The 18,802-nt window shown below is 39.6% G+C and overlaps 2 protein-coding genes and 1 long non-coding RNA gene across 3 annotated transcripts in view; 2 read left to right on the plus strand and 1 right to left on the minus strand.

Annotated features, from left to right (window-relative positions):
- LOC138191271 (uncharacterized) overlaps positions 1–18,802 on the minus strand; it is a 64,269-nt gene that overhangs the window by 15,760 nt on the left and 29,707 nt on the right. The gene's annotated exons all lie outside the window — the stretch shown is intronic.
- Positions 426–6,066, plus strand: LOC124223424 (glutamic acid-rich protein-like). Its single transcript, XM_046635388.2, has 2 exons — positions 426–573; positions 2,332–6,066. The coding sequence occupies exons 1-2, from the start codon at positions 471–473 to the stop codon at positions 5,007–5,009; spliced, it is 2,781 nt and encodes a 926-aa protein (XP_046491344.1). The 5' UTR covers positions 426–470; the 3' UTR covers positions 5,010–6,066.
- Positions 10,134–18,517, plus strand: LOC124223420 (dentin sialophosphoprotein-like). Its single transcript, XM_046635368.2, has one exon. It carries the CDS (start codon positions 10,148–10,150, stop codon positions 17,141–17,143), a length of 6,996 nt encoding a protein of 2,331 aa, XP_046491324.1. The 5' UTR covers positions 10,134–10,147; the 3' UTR covers positions 17,144–18,517.

The following is an 18,802-nucleotide window of genomic DNA, read 5'->3' on the forward strand; positions in this document are numbered from 1 at the left end:
CCTTCACAGACCGAATGTGTTACGAAATTTTATAAATTGGTCTAATTTATAAATTTGAATAAACGGAGAATGAGCCAGAAGTATTTCAGAATATAACGATCCGGTTGAATGAAATTTTATTAGTGAAAGGGAAGATCTGTTTGTGTATGAATAATATAAATTATATTAAGTATGCAATGAAAAAAGAGCCCACTAATTACAGTCTCGATGATATTTAACGTCATTAAATTCATTGAGATAGAAAAACAAGGCAACAAAAACTTACAAGTAAAATAAGATCTTAATGTTTAATAAAGTACATGTTTATGCAACTGATGTGAAAATAAAAAAAAAATAAAAATAAAAATAACGGAAAAAATAGAATAGCATACCACGCTCGTTGGTCGTACACTGCTGACTAAAGAGGGGTATAAAATGATAATTGTACAGCAACAACGTCGTAGTCGCCTAGCGAGCCTGATAAGCTCGATATGAATAAACTAATCGTGTTACTTATTATCGGTACTTTGTGCCATCAACAGACTTCCGGTAGACCAAGTCACGATGAAGAGCACGGTCATCACAAAAGAGGCAGTGAGTATTTCGGCGTAGAGTCACATGGTTATGGACTATAGGGATAGGGAACGGAGATCAACTACCGTATAGATTCCTAAGAAGTAAAGATTCTTATGATAATAGTAATGATGATAAAATCATCGAATCTTAATTATAGGCGTGGATGAGAAGGAGATATTAAATCTTCAATGTCAAATCGGGTCCGTGGTTCTTCAGCGTGGAATTGCCTGCTTTTGACTGGAACTTTGCCAGCTTAAACATTCCAACGCATTTTCTTTTCATGAAGAAATAAAGAAATGGCATGAATTGTACGAATTTACTATTGCCATTTAGTAAAATCCGTGCCATGTCGAATGAAAATATATTGAAGTATTTTGTTCAGAATTGTGCACAGAATGGGGGTTTTGATATTTGAAGATATATAAGTCAACACCTTAACCTCTATGATTTTATCTTCAATATTTTTTAACGCAGTTCTACCAGAATCACCTTCGAATAAACTTGTTTTTTTTTTGTTTGTAAGATATGATTTTTTGAAGTTTTGTCAGCTGTAAAAACTGAGGAAAAACAGTATTTTTCGGATATCTGTATAATATCAGAATCTCTACTCAATATCAGGTTGAATAAACGAAAGTTTTCACGACCTTTTTATCACGATCTTTCCGAATAACGGCAAGAAAGATTTTTTTCAATTCAGAATAAATTTTTTCAATTGAAAACCGAGTGAAAAAAATTTTTAACACACCTAGTTTGTGCTAATCACGATTTCGGTGAAACGTTGAGTAAATATTTTAAAACATCTTTCGGCATGGCACATCTAAAAACACCAGAGATAGCGCCACTGAAAGATTTGGTAAATCACGAAATTAATTTTCAACGCGCGAGACATGTACTTGATCTGATTTTTTTGCATCGAATTATGTCACGATATTAACTTGCACATACGGTAATTGTTATATGTCAGCGCACATTACTCGGACACTATTGTTGGAAAAGCCAAAGTGTTTCCGAAGTATTTGCATTTTGTAGGTATGTAATAACTATTGTAATTAAATAATTCAGTCGGGATAATCATCTGACATATTGAATGGAGGATGAAGTAAGAAAAACGGTGTAACGTTTGAAAGCTATTTGTTTTTCGCTCCCACCTAAAAAACTTCTTTCATAAAAAAAAAAGGATTCTTGCACCGAAGCATATCTCTCGGATCCAATTTTAGAAGGTCACTCTTGGAATTTGGAGTTTTCCTATTTAAACAACACCGGGGAGTAACAGCAGCTACTCAGCCATATTTGATGATGAAAACTTGATTCTGGAAGCAATTGATACTGAATTAAAGTCTCTACAAGGGTGTATATTAAGCAAAATCCGTAGCTCAAACGGTTCAGAATTTGAGAACCTCAATTAATTTGATTTAAAAAATCAATTCTGAACGTCTGCAATGGCTAAATCGTTGACTGTATTCACTCCCTACAAAATGCGTTCAGGCTTAAGTCTGTATCATTGAATTATAACGAATAGGACAATAGATCATAATTTGCATGTATTATTGAAGCAGAAAATTTCGAGTTCTGAGAGTGATCTCAACATCGGATTTAAAAGATATCCTTTGGCGAGGGTTCTTTCGTTACAGATGAGAACGAAGAAAAGTGTTGCTTCCAAACGACACACCCTAATGTAGACACTGGTCAAAAGCAAAGTGAAGTTGACCATATTCATAAGCTGATTGATGCATACTGTTGATAAATTAACGAAATAATGTCCATTTTATTTTGCAGTTTGTGGTCGAAAATCAGGCGATAGAGTGAGATCAGACTATGAAGAAGGGTTAGCAAGAGAAGATGACACGGAGATGTATGTGGAAATGGACGAAAATCTAAAGGTGGAGATGGACCTGTGGGAAAAGATGAATGACGAAATGGCCGAGGATATCAGGAGGGATCTGGAAAATCTGGATCTAGATCTGAAGAAGCATATAAAGGATGAAAAGTACCCGGAGATGGAGAAAAATGTGGAAGAGGAGAGTCTAGAGGAGGAAAGGTATAGGGAGGATGAGAAGTACCGGGAGACGGAGATGCGTGTGAAGGAGGAGTATCTAGAAAAAGAAAAGCATCTGAGGAGTGAAAAGTATGACGTGAAAGAGGATTACCAAGATACGATGGAAGACGACGAAAAGGAATATGGTAAAACACAGATGAAGGACCAAGAAAAGGATCAAAGACAAGAGATGTGGGATGATGCTATAACGGAAGAAGACCAAGAGGAAGAAAAAGATGAAACAGATGAGAACGACCAAGAAAGGGAGAAAAATCAAAAGAAGAAAAAATGTAACAAGAAGCAGAAAAGCCAAGGAATGGAGACAAATCAGAAAGAAGAATATCAACAAAAGGAGGAAGGTCAAGGAGAGGAAAAGAATCAGAAAGAGGAATACCAACACAAGGAGAAAGGTCAAGGAGAGGAAAAGAATCAGAAAGAGGAATACCAACACAAGGAGAAAGGTCAAGGAGAGGAAAAGAATCAGAAAGAGGAATACCAACACAAGGAGAAAGGTCAAGGAGAGGAAAAGAATCAGAAAGAGGAATACCAACACAAGGAGAAAGGTCAAGGAGAGGAAAAGAATCAGAAAGAGAAAAACCAACACAAGGAGAAAGGTCAAGGAGAGGTAAAGAATCAGAAAGAGGAATACCAACACAAGGAGAAAGGTCAAGGGGAGGAAAAGAATCAGAAAGAGGAAAACCAACACAAGGAGAAAGGTCAAGGGGAGGAAAAGAATCAGAAAGAGGAAAACCAACACAAGGAGAAAGGTCAAGGAGAGGAAAAGAATCAGAAAGAGGAAAACCAACACAAGGAGAAAGGTCAAGGAGAGGAAAAGAATCAGAAAGAGGAAAACCAACACAAGGAGAAAGGTCAAGGAGAGGAAAAGAATCAGAAAGAGGAAAATCAACACAAGGAGAAAGGTCAAGGAGAGGAAAAGAATCAGAAAGAGGAAAACCAACACAAGGAGAAAGGTCAAGGAGAGGAAAAGAATCAGAAAGAGGAAAATCAACACAAGGAGAAAGGTCAAGGAGAGGAAAAGAATCAGAAAGAGGAAAACCAACACAAGGAGAAAGGTCAAGGAGAGGAAAAGAATCAGAAAGAGGAAAACCAACACAAGGAGAAAGGTCAAGGAGAGGAAAAGAATCAGAAAGAGGAAAACCAACACAAGGAGAAAGGTCAAGGAGAGGAGAAGAATCAGAAAGAGGAAAATCAACACAAGGAGAAAGGTCAAGGAGAGGAGAAGAATCAGAAAGAGGAAAACCAACACAAGGAGAAAGGTCAAGGAGAGGAGAAGAATCAGAAAGAGGAAAACCAACACAACGAGAAAAGCCAAGGAGAAGAAAAGAATCACAAGGAGGAATACCAACAGAATGGGAAAAGTCAAGAAATGGAGTCAAAGAATCAGAAAGAGGAATACCAACAAAGTGGAAATAGCAAAGGAATGGAGACGAATCAGAAGAAGGAGGAATACCAACAGAATGGAAAAAGCCAAGGAATGGAGACTAATCACAAGAAGGAGGAATACCAACAGAATGGAAAAAGCCAAGGAATGGAGACTAATCACAAGAAGGAGGAATACCAACAGAATGGAAAAAGCCAAGGAATGGGGACTAATCACAAGAAGGAAGAGCACCAACAGTATGAAAAAAGCGAAGGAATGGAGAAAAATCAGAAGAAGGAGGAATACCAACAAAATGAAAATAGCAAAGAAATGGAGACGAATCAGAAGAAGGAAGAATACCAACAGAATGGACAAAGCCAAGAAATGGAGACAAATCAGAAGAAGGAGGAATATCAACAGTATGGGAAAAGCCAAGGAATGGAGACAAATCAGAAGAAAGAGGAATACCATCAGAATGGAAAGAGCCAAGAAATGGAGACGAATCAGAAGAAGGAGGAATATCAACAGTATGGAAAAAGCCAAGGAATGGAGACAAATCAGAAGAAAGAGGAATACCATCAGAATGGAAAAAGCCAAGAAATGGAGACGAATCAGAAGAAGGAGGAATATCAACAGTATGGGAAAAGCCAAGGAATGGAGACAAATCAGAAGAAAGAGGAATACCATCAGAATGGAAAAAGCCAAGAAATGGAGACGAATCAGAAGAAGGAGGCATATCAACAGTATGGGAAAAGCCAAGGAATGGAGACAAATCAGAAGAAAGAGGAATACCATCAGAATGGAAAAAGCCAAGAAATGGAGACGAATCAGAAGAAGGAGGCATATCAACAGTACGGGAAAAGCCAAGGAATGGAGACAAATCAGAAGAAAGAGGAATACCATCAGAATGGAAAAAGCCAAGAAATGGAGACGAATCAGAAGAAAGAGGAATACCATCAGAATGGAAAAAGCCAAGAAATGGAGACGAATCAGAAGAAGGAGGAAAGAAAACAGAGTGGAAGTTCTAAAAAACAGTGAGTAAATGATTCAGTGGTTCAGAGGGCAATGCATACAAAGAATACTGCTATTCATTGAAATTTGGCACCTACTCTCCGTCGAGAAGACTGATGTACTACCATGGAAAGCCTCTTGGTATCAATATTGGCTATATTGCTTGTCCATAATGAAAATAGAATGTAGGAAGTAAGGGATGACCGATATAGAGTTACAAGAAATTGCATACTGACTGTGAAAATGTAGAGTTAATATCTTCTGTTGGAATGACTCATACTATTAGACTGCTATATTAAAAGAATTACAATATTTTCAAATAATTGTATTTGTAATAGACTCAAATAACGAAAATTTGTTTGATGCTTTGTAAAGAGCGGAATAAATCTTGCACGTTCAACATAAAGGCATTACAATTTTTTTAAACCATTATAAATAATTATTTAAATAAAAATAAAATTAAAAGTAATAAAATTATTTAAAGTATTATTATCTCTCTATCTAATAAAAAAGTTTCAAACAAATGAACAGGTAGAAAAAGATTATAATAACAATAGTAAAAAAAGACTATAATAACAATAGTAAAAAAAGACTATAATAACAATAGTATAAAAAAGATTATAATAACAATAGTATACGCATGAAGTTGGCGGTGGGATGAGATCCCGAAAACAAAACAAAAAGCATCTAGCAAACCCTTTGACAGCTGTCAACGGCTGTTTATGACAGTCTTTGACAAATATCTTTATAGGTATCTGTTTCTGACGCGCAAAAATGAACATGCAAACGAAAATCATCAATATTTCTTACAACTTATGTTATCAAAAATAGTTTTAGAAATATTTTTAGAAAACTCTTTATTTATCTCTATCACTTTTTCACACTTTCAATCACGCGATAGTAAATAATACTGTTTTTAATCGTACTGTACTAACTCTAGCTCATCGAGATTATAATATTTCACACAGATATACTATGATCTCGTATTATTGTAGAAATGTCTGTTACAGTACCTCCATATCCCTAAATTTGTACATTTTATTGTAATTATGGATAAGTAATAAAACAAGCATTGACACCAAAAGTCTTTCCATGTAGCAAACACTAACTGAACTAGGAACATTGCCAGAAGCATCAATCTTCTACGTTTTCTAAAAATCACCCGATTTCCGTTAAGTTGATATAAGAGCTGACGCGTTTAAAGTACTCACAGTATATTTTATAGTGTCAGCAGTATTATACAATTTAAAGGAGTATAGAACTTTAACGTAATTAGAGGAACGACGGAACTACCAAGGCCACATTGACTAGTTTTAGGAAGTATTTCTAAACGCAGGATAAAACCGCCACCATGCCGAAAAGTGGAAGATCTTTGTTAATCATCGAGCAACACAAATCCAAGAATGCACGAATAAGAAATGATACTACATCTCATCAGCAGACAATCCAGCTGATGTCGTTTCAAGAAGTATGAACCGCTCCAGCGTCAATCTGGGGCAGCTTATCGACTCAAGAGGTCATGGAGTCAATGACTATTCTACTAAAATTGGTTTAAGGAGAATGCTTTACGAGAGAGATTCACGATCTCCAGATGGATCACAGCGATACACAAATGTAGCGCCACTCACGATAGTGGGCGGAATATTAGTTATTGCACCACCGTCTTTCGAACAGAAGCACCTGATAATCTTATCCTCTAAATATCCATAAACCAAGCTCATAAATGTTAATGAACGTATTAGATTATTGCATGCTGGGTGTCAGTCAGTCATGGCATTAATTCGAACATAATCTTTGTCATTTTCATTTAGGAATACAGTTACGAACATTCTGAGGAGGTGAGTCAAATCACGCGTTACGCTGTTTGTTCTTTTAATTAGTGTGGTATATATTACGCAGGACCATTTCTGATAAAATAATGACCTCGTAGTCGAATTACAGTGCAGGTGGCATCGTCACAAAGGGGCAAATACTGTGGGCGCTACAGCAGTGTTCAGATATTATTTAGATAAAGGCATACTTAAAAATAAAAGAAAATGAATAAGTTTAGAAAATGAATGAATATACTAATCCCCGCAAACTCATTTCACAACTATTTGATCGCCCCCAACCTTCTAACTTTTCCAATTTTTATGGAAATTGTGCACAAGTCACACTACATGACCTTAATCCTTGACTTAGATATTAAAAATATCTTTCCAATATATTATTATTATTAAGAGTAAGAATTTCTTCTCTGCATGCACGATGTAAGGAGACTGTAGTGTGTAGATGTTTATGTTTACCCTTTTAATTATTATTATTATTATTACCGAATCCTTTGAGAGTTAGATTTTCCAGATCTGACGGTCCGGTAAAATGACACTTGCGCATGCGCTTAGCTGAAATGATCTATTCTACACACTAGGGCTTGACGCCTGCGCACTTTCCGATAAATTAATGTTTTTCTCCGTATGCGTAAAGTTGGTGTGTAAAGGGTCGGTTTCTCACGATGAAGTTAACTTTTTCCTATAGTGAAGTGTCCATTATTACGAGGTATATTTTCCATTATGCTTTTCTGCTGGAGATTTCTAACTTGTCCGTTACGAAGAAGTGTTCGCTGTTGACGCGTATTACCATTACCGGTAAACTCTTCATGGCTACTTTTGTTTTTTTTCTGCTGGCTGCTTGATCGAAAGGCTGCACTATACCTCGCACGTCTTTTGATTGTCGGTATGGTGAAATAGTACTACTACAATAAAATATTCTTCTTACATTACAGATGTATGTGATGCGTAAATAGAACCGTCTTCTCTGTTTTCTCAGGATAACGCAAGTACTGTGAGTATTAGTAATTGCTTAAATAATTATTGACTGCAATAAAGACCGATGGTGGACGAAGAGTCATGTTTTAACGTCAATAGCTGCGTGAATAAACAGTATACGAAACAATTTTGATATTTCTGGGTAAAATTTGTGAATATAACAATGTTTATACAGTTGGCATACATTTGGATCGCTTGTTGGATAGGTTAATTTATGGCTACTCACACTGGTTCTTATTGGCTAAGGCGCCATTATCGTACAGTGGTAGCGCAGGACACCAATTTTTCTGAACTGGTTCGCATGACTAGCTACTTTTTTATATCTACGTTGCTGATAGTATAACATCTATAAAATTACCTACCTTTGAAATGTTCTCGCGTATCACACCGAATGAATATGTTATTTGAATAAGCAATAACATTATTATTAAAAATTATGGCTTGGCCAATAATTGACTCAACCTCCTAGCAGATATATCAACCCATTACCGAATTTGAACGAGACTGCCTGAATAAATACTTCGAATATTCGAGATCAGACTGTAGAAAACTGATCGACTGTGTACTTAGTCGATTGCTGATATGATAGTCAACAGGTTCTTGAGTGCAGAATCTATTGACGTTCAGCATCCGACATTATGCATACTTTCAGCGGACAAATGATGTATGTATAGCATAGTATAAAAACTTTGGTGGAAGATTTCAATAAATATGGGATCAGTAGTGACAATAGAATTGATGAAAATGTATTCCAGATTCTCCACCAAAATCTTTATAACATCTGTTAGCTGATGGTAGTACCAATTCACAGTATCTGCACTGAGTCTTCAGTCACTCTGAGGAAAAATCCTTGTCGAAGAATCTTCGTGCTGTATTCATAGGTGCCATATCATTGATGATGAAATTCGTAATGGAGAAATAATGCACGTGGCGAAGAAAGCGTTTGACGTGATTCATGGGTAGTTTACATATGATAAATAACCATAAAAAAATAATTATCGTTTCATCAATATGTAGAAGAGAAAAATTTGCAATGAAGAAACTGTTTAATAAAAACAAGGTTGAGAAGCGAAATGACTCACAATAATAACGTGAGAATCAACACCAGCAATTATAATAATGATTCCCCCACCGTGTATACTACAGACCAAGGAAAAGATGAAATGTTATAGAAAGTAAGTTGTAAGCAACTGATAGCGTAGCCATCAGAATACTGGCCAAGGTGAGTGATTTAAATGAATTGAAAAACATGACGCATACAGATTTTATATCGGTGTTGATAATAATAAGATACTGAAATGAAAAGAAGACAGACGATGGATCCTAATTATGCAGTGAAGGATATCGTTGCAACTAGTTTAGTCTAATGCAGTTATGTTTTCTTCACAAGAACATTTCGTTGAGCAGATAATACACTTTTAGTAGTATGAAAAAACTATTGGGAGTCATTTAGACTCATCGGGTGTTTATTATAGTATACCCTCCAGAATACCTAATTACTGCAGTTTGTAGCTTCATTGTTTGAGGCTGTCATGGATAAATTGCTTGCTTTCATACCTGAGTATAATCAACTGCAGATTGTTCAATTTTAATAATTACGATTATTGATCGAATTATTCATTTTCTGTTGTGAAGTAATTTACCTAAATCGAGTATATTATAATCAAAAGTGACTTTCGAGTGTGACAGACACCTTTGATTAATTCGTGTACGAGAAGTAAAATTTGAACTGCAAATTGTGGAAAAAATAATATTTGTAACAAAAACAATAGATCACCGACCACTAACTTCGCCATTTGATTCAGATTCAGCAGCATCGAGCAACAATTATGCAGTTGAGATGGTAGTTGTTGTTGTTAATGAATCAACGCGAAAGGATTTATGATTGCATTTTATCAATAACGTAGAGTATAGTGGTCTTGCTTATGTGAAAGTACTTCAATCTTAAGTTTCGGACTTTATTAGTCAACTGTCTATGGTGCTTCAAATTAAACTAAAGAATTGAAGATTAAGATTTGATTCGTTCAATTCAATTGTAACTTATTATTTGAAACATTTATGAAAAATTTTGCGTAGTGGCGTGGCCGTTTACGATGGAGTTGTTTGAGTCTGAAATCTCTTTCAGGGTATTCCTCAATAACGTGTCACTCAAGACGTTGATCAATTTCATGTTGTCGTCGCGAGTCAAAATGATGTAGTGCGCATGCTTAAACAATTGTCACGTCACAATATTTATTCAGGTGAATTTGAAGAAGAACTAACATCACTAACAGAAGGCACAGCGTCTACCTCAGATAAGTATAAAAGGAATGGTCTGTTGGGTGTAGATGATACACCGCCACTAAGTCAAACCAACTCACAATGGGTAAAATACTTACACTGGTCGTGTTTGTGATTTTCTGCTACCAATTGGTAGAAAGTATGCCAAACCGATTTGGTAGAAAACACGAAGTTTGCAGTGATTATTTGGGACACGAATCGGGCTCGAAATTTAGACCGTATGGCACCGGGTCATTAGAAGATGCAGAAACTGGATCTGAATCGCGGTTGAACCATTACGGTCAATATCGCACTAGGTCAGCAACAGAAGACAAGGCAGGATCAAGATATTGGGAAAATAGTCATCGTTATCACGGTGCTGGATCATTGGCGCCAGCAAAAACAGGATATAGATCATTGTACAACAGGCACGGTAATCATGGTGCTGCATCATCAGCGTCTACAGCCACAAGCTCTAGATCGTTGACTCATAGTCACGGTAATAATGGCGTGGGATCGTCAGGATCACGAACAGCAGTACCAAAATATTCGTTCAATAATTACGGTAATTATGAAGACAGGTCATCAGCAGGAGCTGAATCTGAATCTACATTAAGCTATAACAATGATAATAGTGGCGAATCATCGACGAAATCAGAAGCAGGATCTAGATCTTTGTCGAACAGTTACGGTGATAATAGCGACGGTTCATTGATATCAACAACCACTAATTCAGATGAAAAATATGTATCTCTGTCAGATACTAATGGTGAAAACCATGACGGTTCAACATCGTCAAAAACTGGGGAAACACTGTCACACAGTGATAGTTATGATGATGCTGGGTCATCACGGTCAATGGGAGGAAGATCTAGCCATTCCTCGAACCACCATGGTCATCATCGCATCAGGTCATCAACGCCAGGAGTAGGAAGATCTAGATCTTCGTTCAACCGTTATGGAGATAACGATGCTGAGTTATCACAGTTAGAAAGAGCTCGATTTAGATATTTGAGAAATGGTTACGGTCATCATCGTACTAGGAATTACGACGGTCGCTCGTTGGCTGAAGGAAGATCGAGGTATTCCGCGAAGGGTTTCCACGATGATAACCACAAGTCATCAGACAATTCAAAATTGGGATATGGATCGTCGTTCAACAGTTACGGTGAGAATCGTGGCGAGTTATCATCGGCAGAAAGTGCAGAATCTGGATCTTCGTTGAACGGTCACTATGATGATAATAATGCAGAATCAGTGAATTCAGAAACAGAATCAAAATATTCCTCGAATAGTTACGGTGATGACCGTGACAGATCATCACTATCAATGGACACTGAATCTGAATCTAAATCTCGATCTGAGTCTGTGATATTAGATGGTAACGATATTGATGGTGACAGTTCGTCTCGAAATAATGCTGACGATGAAAACGATGCTGCGTCATCATCATCGACAACAACGGTGTCTGGATCTAGTAGTAATGGAGATGAGGGTGATAATTCATCATCAGCGGCAGGATTAGAATCCGAATCTTCAGTCAGCACTTCCGGTGATGACAGTGGTAAGTCATCAACATCAACAACAAGTGAATACGTATCTTCGTCGAATGTTCACGATGCAAACCATGATGTCTCATCAACATCAACAACAACGGAATCTGAAGTTTCACCTACAAGTAAAGGTCATAAGGGTGACACGTCATCAATGCCAAACAAAGAACCTGATCCGCGGTCCAATGATGACCAGCATAAAGGCAGCAAGTCATCAGTGTCAACGCTAGCGGAATCGACGTCTTCATCCGACGCTTCCAGTAATAAAAGCGGTGACTTGTCAACATCGACAACTACGGCATCTGGATCTTCATCTGGTGATAACGGTTATGAGGGTGACCAATCGTCAGCGACGACACAGTCAGAATCCAAGTCTTCATCTGACACTTACGTTGGTGATGGCGAAAAATCATCAACACCAACAAAAACTCAATCCAGATGTTCGTCGAACGTTGCGAATGCAAATAAAGTTATGTCATCTGGTGGTAACGGTTATAAGGGTGACTATTTGTCAGCAAAAACACAGTCAAAAGCAGTCTCTTTATCGGAAACCGGCGGTGGTAAGGGTGATGACTCATCAACATCGACGGCATCTGAATCTTCATCTAGTAGTGACGGTCATGAAGGTGACTATTCGTCAGCAACAACACAGTCAAAAGCAGTCTCTTCATCGGAAACGGGCGGTGGTAAGGGTGATGACTCATCAACATCGACATCAACGGCATCTGGATCTTCATCTGGTGGTAACGGTTATAAGGGTGACTATTCGTCAGCGACAACACAGTCAAAAGCAGTCTCTTTATCGGAAACCGGTGGTGGTAAGGGTGATCACTCATCAACATCGGCATCAACGGCATCTGGATCTTCATCTAGTAGTGACGGTCATGAAGGTGACTATTCGTCAGCAACAACACAGTCAAAAGCAGTCTCTTTATCGGAAACCGGCGGTGTTAAGGGTGATCACTCATCATCATCGACGGCATCTGAATCTTCATCTAGTAGTGACGGTCATGAAATTGACTATTCGTCAGCGACAACACAGTCAAAAGCAGTCTCTTTATCGGAAACCGGCGGTGGTAAGGGTGATGACTCATCAACATCGACGGCATCTGAATCTTCATCTAGTAGTGACGGTCATGAAGGTGACTATTCGTCAGCGACAACACAGTCAAAAGCAGTCTCTTTATCGGAAACCGGCGGTGGTAAGGGTGATGATTCATCAACATCGGCATCAACGGCATCTGGATCTTCATCTGGTGGTAACGGTTATAAGGGTGACTATTTGTCAGCAAAAACACAGTCAAAAGCAGTCTCTTTATCGGAAACCGGCGGTGGTAAGGGCGATGACTCATCAACATCGACAGCATCTGAATCTTCATCTAGTAGTGACGGTCATGAAGGTGACTATTCGTCAGCGACAACACAGTCAAAAGCAGTCTCTTTATCGGAAACCGGCGGTGTTAAGGGTGATCACTCATCATCATCGACGGCATCTGAATCTTCATCTAGTAGTGACAGTCATGAAATTGACTATTCGTCAGCGACAACACAGTCAAAAGCAGTCTCTTTATCGGAAACCGGCGGTGGTAAGGGTGATGACTCATCAACATCGACGGCATCTGAATCTTCATCTAGTAGTGACGGTCATGAAGGTGACTATTCGTCAGCGACAACACAGTCAAAAGCAGTCTCTTTATCGGAAACCGGCGGTGGTAAGGGTGATCACTCATCAACATCGGCATCAACGGCATCTGGATCTTCATCTAGTAGTGACGGTCATGAAATTGACTATTCGTCAGCGACAACACAGTCAAAAGCAGTCTCTTTATCGGAAACCGGCGGTGGTAAGGGTGATCGCTCATCAACATCGGCATCAACGGCATCTGGATCTTCATCTAGTAGTGACGGTCATGAAAGTGACTATTCGTCAGCGACAACACAGTCAAAAGCAGTCTCTTCATCGGAAACCGGCGGTGGTAAGGGTGATGATTCATCAACATCGACATCAACGGCATCTGGATCTTCATCTGGTGGTAACGGTTATAAGGGTGACTATTCGTCAGCGACAACACAGTCAAAAGCAGTCTCTTTATCGGAAACCGGCGGTGGTAAGGGTGATCACTCATCAACATCGGCATCAACGGCATCTGGATCTTCATCTGGTGGTAACGGTTATAAGGGTGACTATTTGTCAGCAACAACACAGTCAAAAGCAGTCTCTTCATCGGAAACCGGCGGTGGTAAGGGTGATGACTCATCAACATCGGCATCAACGGCATCTGGATCTTCATCTAGTAGTGACGGTCATGAAAGTGACTATTCGTCAGCGACAACACATTCAAAAGCAGTCTCTTTATCGGAAACCGGCGGTGGTAAGGGTGATCACTCATCAACATCGGCATCAACGGCATCTGGATCTTCATCTAGTAGTGACGGTCATGAAAGTGACTATTCGTCAGCGACAACACAGTCAAAAGCAGTCTCTTTATCGGAAACCGGCGGTGGTAAGGGTGATCACTCATCAACATCGGCATCAACGGCATCTGAATCTTCATCTAGTAGTGACGGTCATGAAAGTGACTATTCGTCAGCGACAACACAGTCAAAAGCAGTCTCTTTATCGGAAACCGGCGGTGGTAAGGGTGATCACTCATCAACATCGGCATCAACGGCATCTGGATCTTCATCTAGTAGTGACGGTCATGAAGGTGACTATTCGTCAGCGACAACACAGTCAAAAGCAGTCTCTTTATCGGAAACCGACGGTGGTAAGGGTGATCACTCATCAACATCGGCATCAACGGCATCTGGATCTTCATCTGGTGGTAACGGTTATAAGGGTGACTATTCGTCAGCGACAACACAGTCAAAAGCAGTCTCTTTATCGGAAACCGGCGGTGGTAAGGGTGATGACTCATCAACATCGACGGCATCTGAATCTTCATCTAGTAGTGACGGTCATGAAGATGACTATTCGTCAGCGACAACACAGTCAAAAGCAGTCTCTTCGTCGGAAACCGGCGGTGGTAAGGGTGATCACTCATCAACATCGGCATCAACGGCATCTGGATCTTCATCTGGTGGTAACGGTTATAAGGGTGACTATTTGTCAGCAACAACACAGTCAAAAGCAGGCTCTTTATCGGAAACCGGCGGTGGTAAGGGTGATGACTCATCAACATCGACATCAACGGCATCTGGATCTTCATCTGGTGGTAACGGTTACAAGGGTGACTATTCGTCAGCGACAACACAGTCAAAAGCAGTCTCTTTATCGGAAACCGGCGGTGGTAAGGGTGATCACTCATCAACATCGGCATCAACGGCATCTGGATCTTCATCTGGTGGTAACGGTTATAAGGGTGACTATTTGTCAGCAACAACACAGTCAAAAGCAGGCTCTTTATCGGAAACCGGCGGTGGTAAGGGTGATGACTCATCAACATCGACATCAACGGCATCTGGATCTTCATCTGGTGGTAACGGTTACAAGGGTGACTATTCGTCAGCGACAACACAGTCAAAAGCAGTCTCTTTATCGGAAACCGGCGGTGGTAAGGGTGATCACTCATCAACATCGGCATCAACGGCATCTGGATCTTCATCTAGTAGTGACGGTCATGAAGGTGACTATTCGTCAGCGACAACACATTCAAAAGCAGTCTCTTTATCGGAAACCGGCGGTGGTAAGGGTGATCACTCATCAACATCGGCATCAACGGCATCTGGATCTTCATCTGGTGGTAACGGTTATAAGGGTGACTATTTGTCAGCAACAACACAGTCAAAAGCAGTTTCTTCATCGGAAACTGGCGGTGGTAAGGGTGATGATTCATCAACATCGACATCAACGGCATCTGGATCTTTATCTGGTGGTAACGGTAATAAGGGTGACTATTCGTCAGCGACAACACAGTCAAAAGCAGTCTCTTTATCGGAAACCGGCGGTGGTAAGGGTGATCACTCATCAACATCGGCATCAACGGCATCTGGATCTTCATCTGGTGGTAACGGTTATAAGGGTGACTATTCGTCAGCGACAACACAGTCAAAAGCAGTCTCTTTATCGGAAACCGGCGGTGGTAAGGGTGATGACTCATCAACATCGACGGCATCTGAATCTTCATCTAGTGGTAACGGTTATAAGGGTGACTATTTGTCAGCAACAACACAGTCAAAAGCAGTCTCTCAATCGGAAACCGGCGGTGCTAAGGGTGATGACACATCAACATCAACAAAAAGCGAATCCGCATCTTTGTCGAACGTCCGCGATGCAAACCATGCTGTGCCATCATCGTCAACAACAACGGAAGTTGGAGTTTCACCTGCAAGTAACGGTCATGCGGGTCACAAGTCATCAATGCCAAGAAAAGAACCTAGACCGAGGTCCGATTATAACCAGCATAAAGGCAGCAAGTTATCAGTGTCAACGCAAGCGGAATCGTCGTCTTCATCCGATGCTTCTAGTAATAAAGGTGATGCCTCGTCAACATCGACAACAACGGCATCTGGATCTTCATCTGGTGGTAACGGTTATAAGGGTGACTATTTGTCAGCAACAACACAGTCAAAAGCAGTCTCTTTATCGGAAACCGGCGGTGGTAAGGGTGATGACACATCAACATCAACAAAAAGCGAATCCGCATCTTTGTCGAACGTCCGCGATGCAAACCATGCTGTGCCATCATCGTCAACAACATCGGAAGTTGGAGTTTCACCTGCAAGTAACGGTCATGCGGGTCACAAGTCATCAATGCCAAGAAAAGAACCTAGATCGAGGTCCGATTATAACCAGCATAAAGGCAGCAAGTTATCAGTGTCAACGCAAGCGGAATCGTCATCTTCATCCGATGCTTCCAGTAATAAAGGTGATGCCTCGTCAACATCGACAACAACGGCATCTGGATCTTCATCTGGTGGTAACGGTTATAAGGGTGACTATTCGTCAGCGACAACACAGTCAAAATCCGAGTCTTCACTTGCAAGTAACGGTCATAAGGCTGATAAGTCATCAATGCCAACAAAAGAACCCAGACCGCGGTTCAACAATAACGGTTATACGGACAGCAAGTCATCAATGTCAAAGCAAGCAGCATCCAAACTTGTGTCCTCCACTCATGGTTATAGTGGCGGAAAGTCATCAATGTCACCACAAGCAGAATATAGACTTTTATCTGATATTTATGGCGATAACGGTGATGAGTCATTATCTTCAGCAGAGACGGAATCTGGATCGTACTACAATTACGGTGAGAACAGTGACGAGTCGTTGACGTCAACAGGATCAGAATTTGAATATGATTATTCTGCCACGAGTACCGGTGAGAACAGTGACGAGTTATTATGGTTAGCACAAGCGGAACCCAGACACTCGTTCAATCGGTTCGGTAATGAAAAAAAATTGGGAACTTCATTCAACAGTAACGGTAACAAAGGCAGCGGGTCATCAACGTCAACAGCAGCAGAATCTGAATCTTCATCTAGCAGTTCATCTTCGTCGACTAATTATGATGCTTACAGTGACGGTTCCTCAGTGTATGCATAAGTAAACTGTGGATCCTAGTACAATAAATGTGATTGTGCTTTCTGCGGATAACTGTTCTGTCACAGGCAGAGATATTGTTTAATACAAAAAATCGTTTCGTGATCAAGAGTGTTGTTCAGCTTCACAAGACACTTCTTCCTTTCTACTGATGTCAACTATACGCTGCCTTGAATCCAACCGTCCTAGTCCGTTTCAATTATTGTATCAGTTTACACATGAATCAAACCAGTAGTGCCAGCTACTACCGGCAACATTTTTTTTAAACGCCAGACCAGCTTTGCACCCTTTCTACATTTTTCCGCAATATTCTTTTTTCTCTGGTAAGTAAAGTAAGTGCCAGAAGTGTACCGTGTTAGCAAAAATTTATTACCTCCGTTTTGCTTACCCTATAGCTCTTGATCGACATAACCTCTAGGTCCAAGATTGAAATGTACGTTGTCAGCAATACTTCTGTCTGTGGCTGTTTCACTCTCATTACTGATCCGTACCAACAGTCCGATAAATTCAGGCTATTACTCAACGTTATTCGTCTACTGAATTGTCAGCTTTAACAAGTTACAGCGCATTTCTTAAGATATTCGGAAGCAACAAAAGATTTGAGCATTGTCATACTATGGCCAAACAAGGAACAACATTGTGAAATATGTCCAATACTATGTTCTCATATGATTTTTCCCCCTTACTTATAATATTCTATCATAACAACACTTTCGCAGGCTGCCACGGTTTCACAACTGTTGTATTATGACATCACTGAGTGGACATTACAATCTCATTCGGAGAAATTTTTTAACCGCTGAAATGCTGTTACGATGCGACGGGGCTCACGATTCTAGATTTTTTAGATGGTTTAAAAAAAAATGTATACATTACACTCACTCTATATTTATAGCTCAGGGCAATAATCTAATTTTTATAAATCGTAACCTTCACTACCCACGACTAATTTCAGTACACGCCCAGGTTCGTCGACTTTTCTTTGAAGAATGAATATAATAGGTGTTTTTTGCACACAAATGAGTTCCTTTGCTGTTATAATCACATTCAGCATTCACATGCATCCTTTTATGTATTTACCTGAATAAATCCACATTCATCAAACTATCTGCTTTCGTTCATTATTTTTCGAATCTCGCTGATTCGCATACTTAGTGCACTGAATTTAATGAGCAGTATTGCAGATTTTTCGAGCTAATGATTCAATTACATCAGTCAATCGTCTCTATCGATATTTTTCTTCCACCTGTCGTTCGGATTGTTATGTCGAACGTGGTCACTCTGATTATTAATGCACAACTGGTATTGATTTATTTGTTAACGTGTATTTTGTATCGTTTTCTCGAAATAAATGTATTTCAACTGTTTCGCCTACAATTCAAATATCTTATTCTACTACTGAAGAAACAACAAATTGTACCCATTATGGCCACGGTTGTTCGTGATTTGCCGCATTTGCCATAACGTCTTTGCGGCCACGTTGATTAAATCTTCGTTTTTGTATTTCAGGTATTCCGTTCACCTGCAAACATGGCCACCGTTTTTGTGAAATGTTTTTCGCAAAGTTACGCTTGAACTGATGTACTATAGGGGTTAATTTTTGAGATAATTGAAAAACTTTTTTTATGATTGTAAGCGAAATCTTGCCACTTTCGAACGCAT

The sequence above is a fragment of the Neodiprion pinetum genome, chromosome 7 (genome assembly GCF_021155775.2).
Source record: "Neodiprion pinetum isolate iyNeoPine1 chromosome 7, iyNeoPine1.2, whole genome shotgun sequence".
In the NCBI taxonomy this organism is placed as follows: Eukaryota; Metazoa; Arthropoda; class Insecta; order Hymenoptera; family Diprionidae; genus Neodiprion; species Neodiprion pinetum.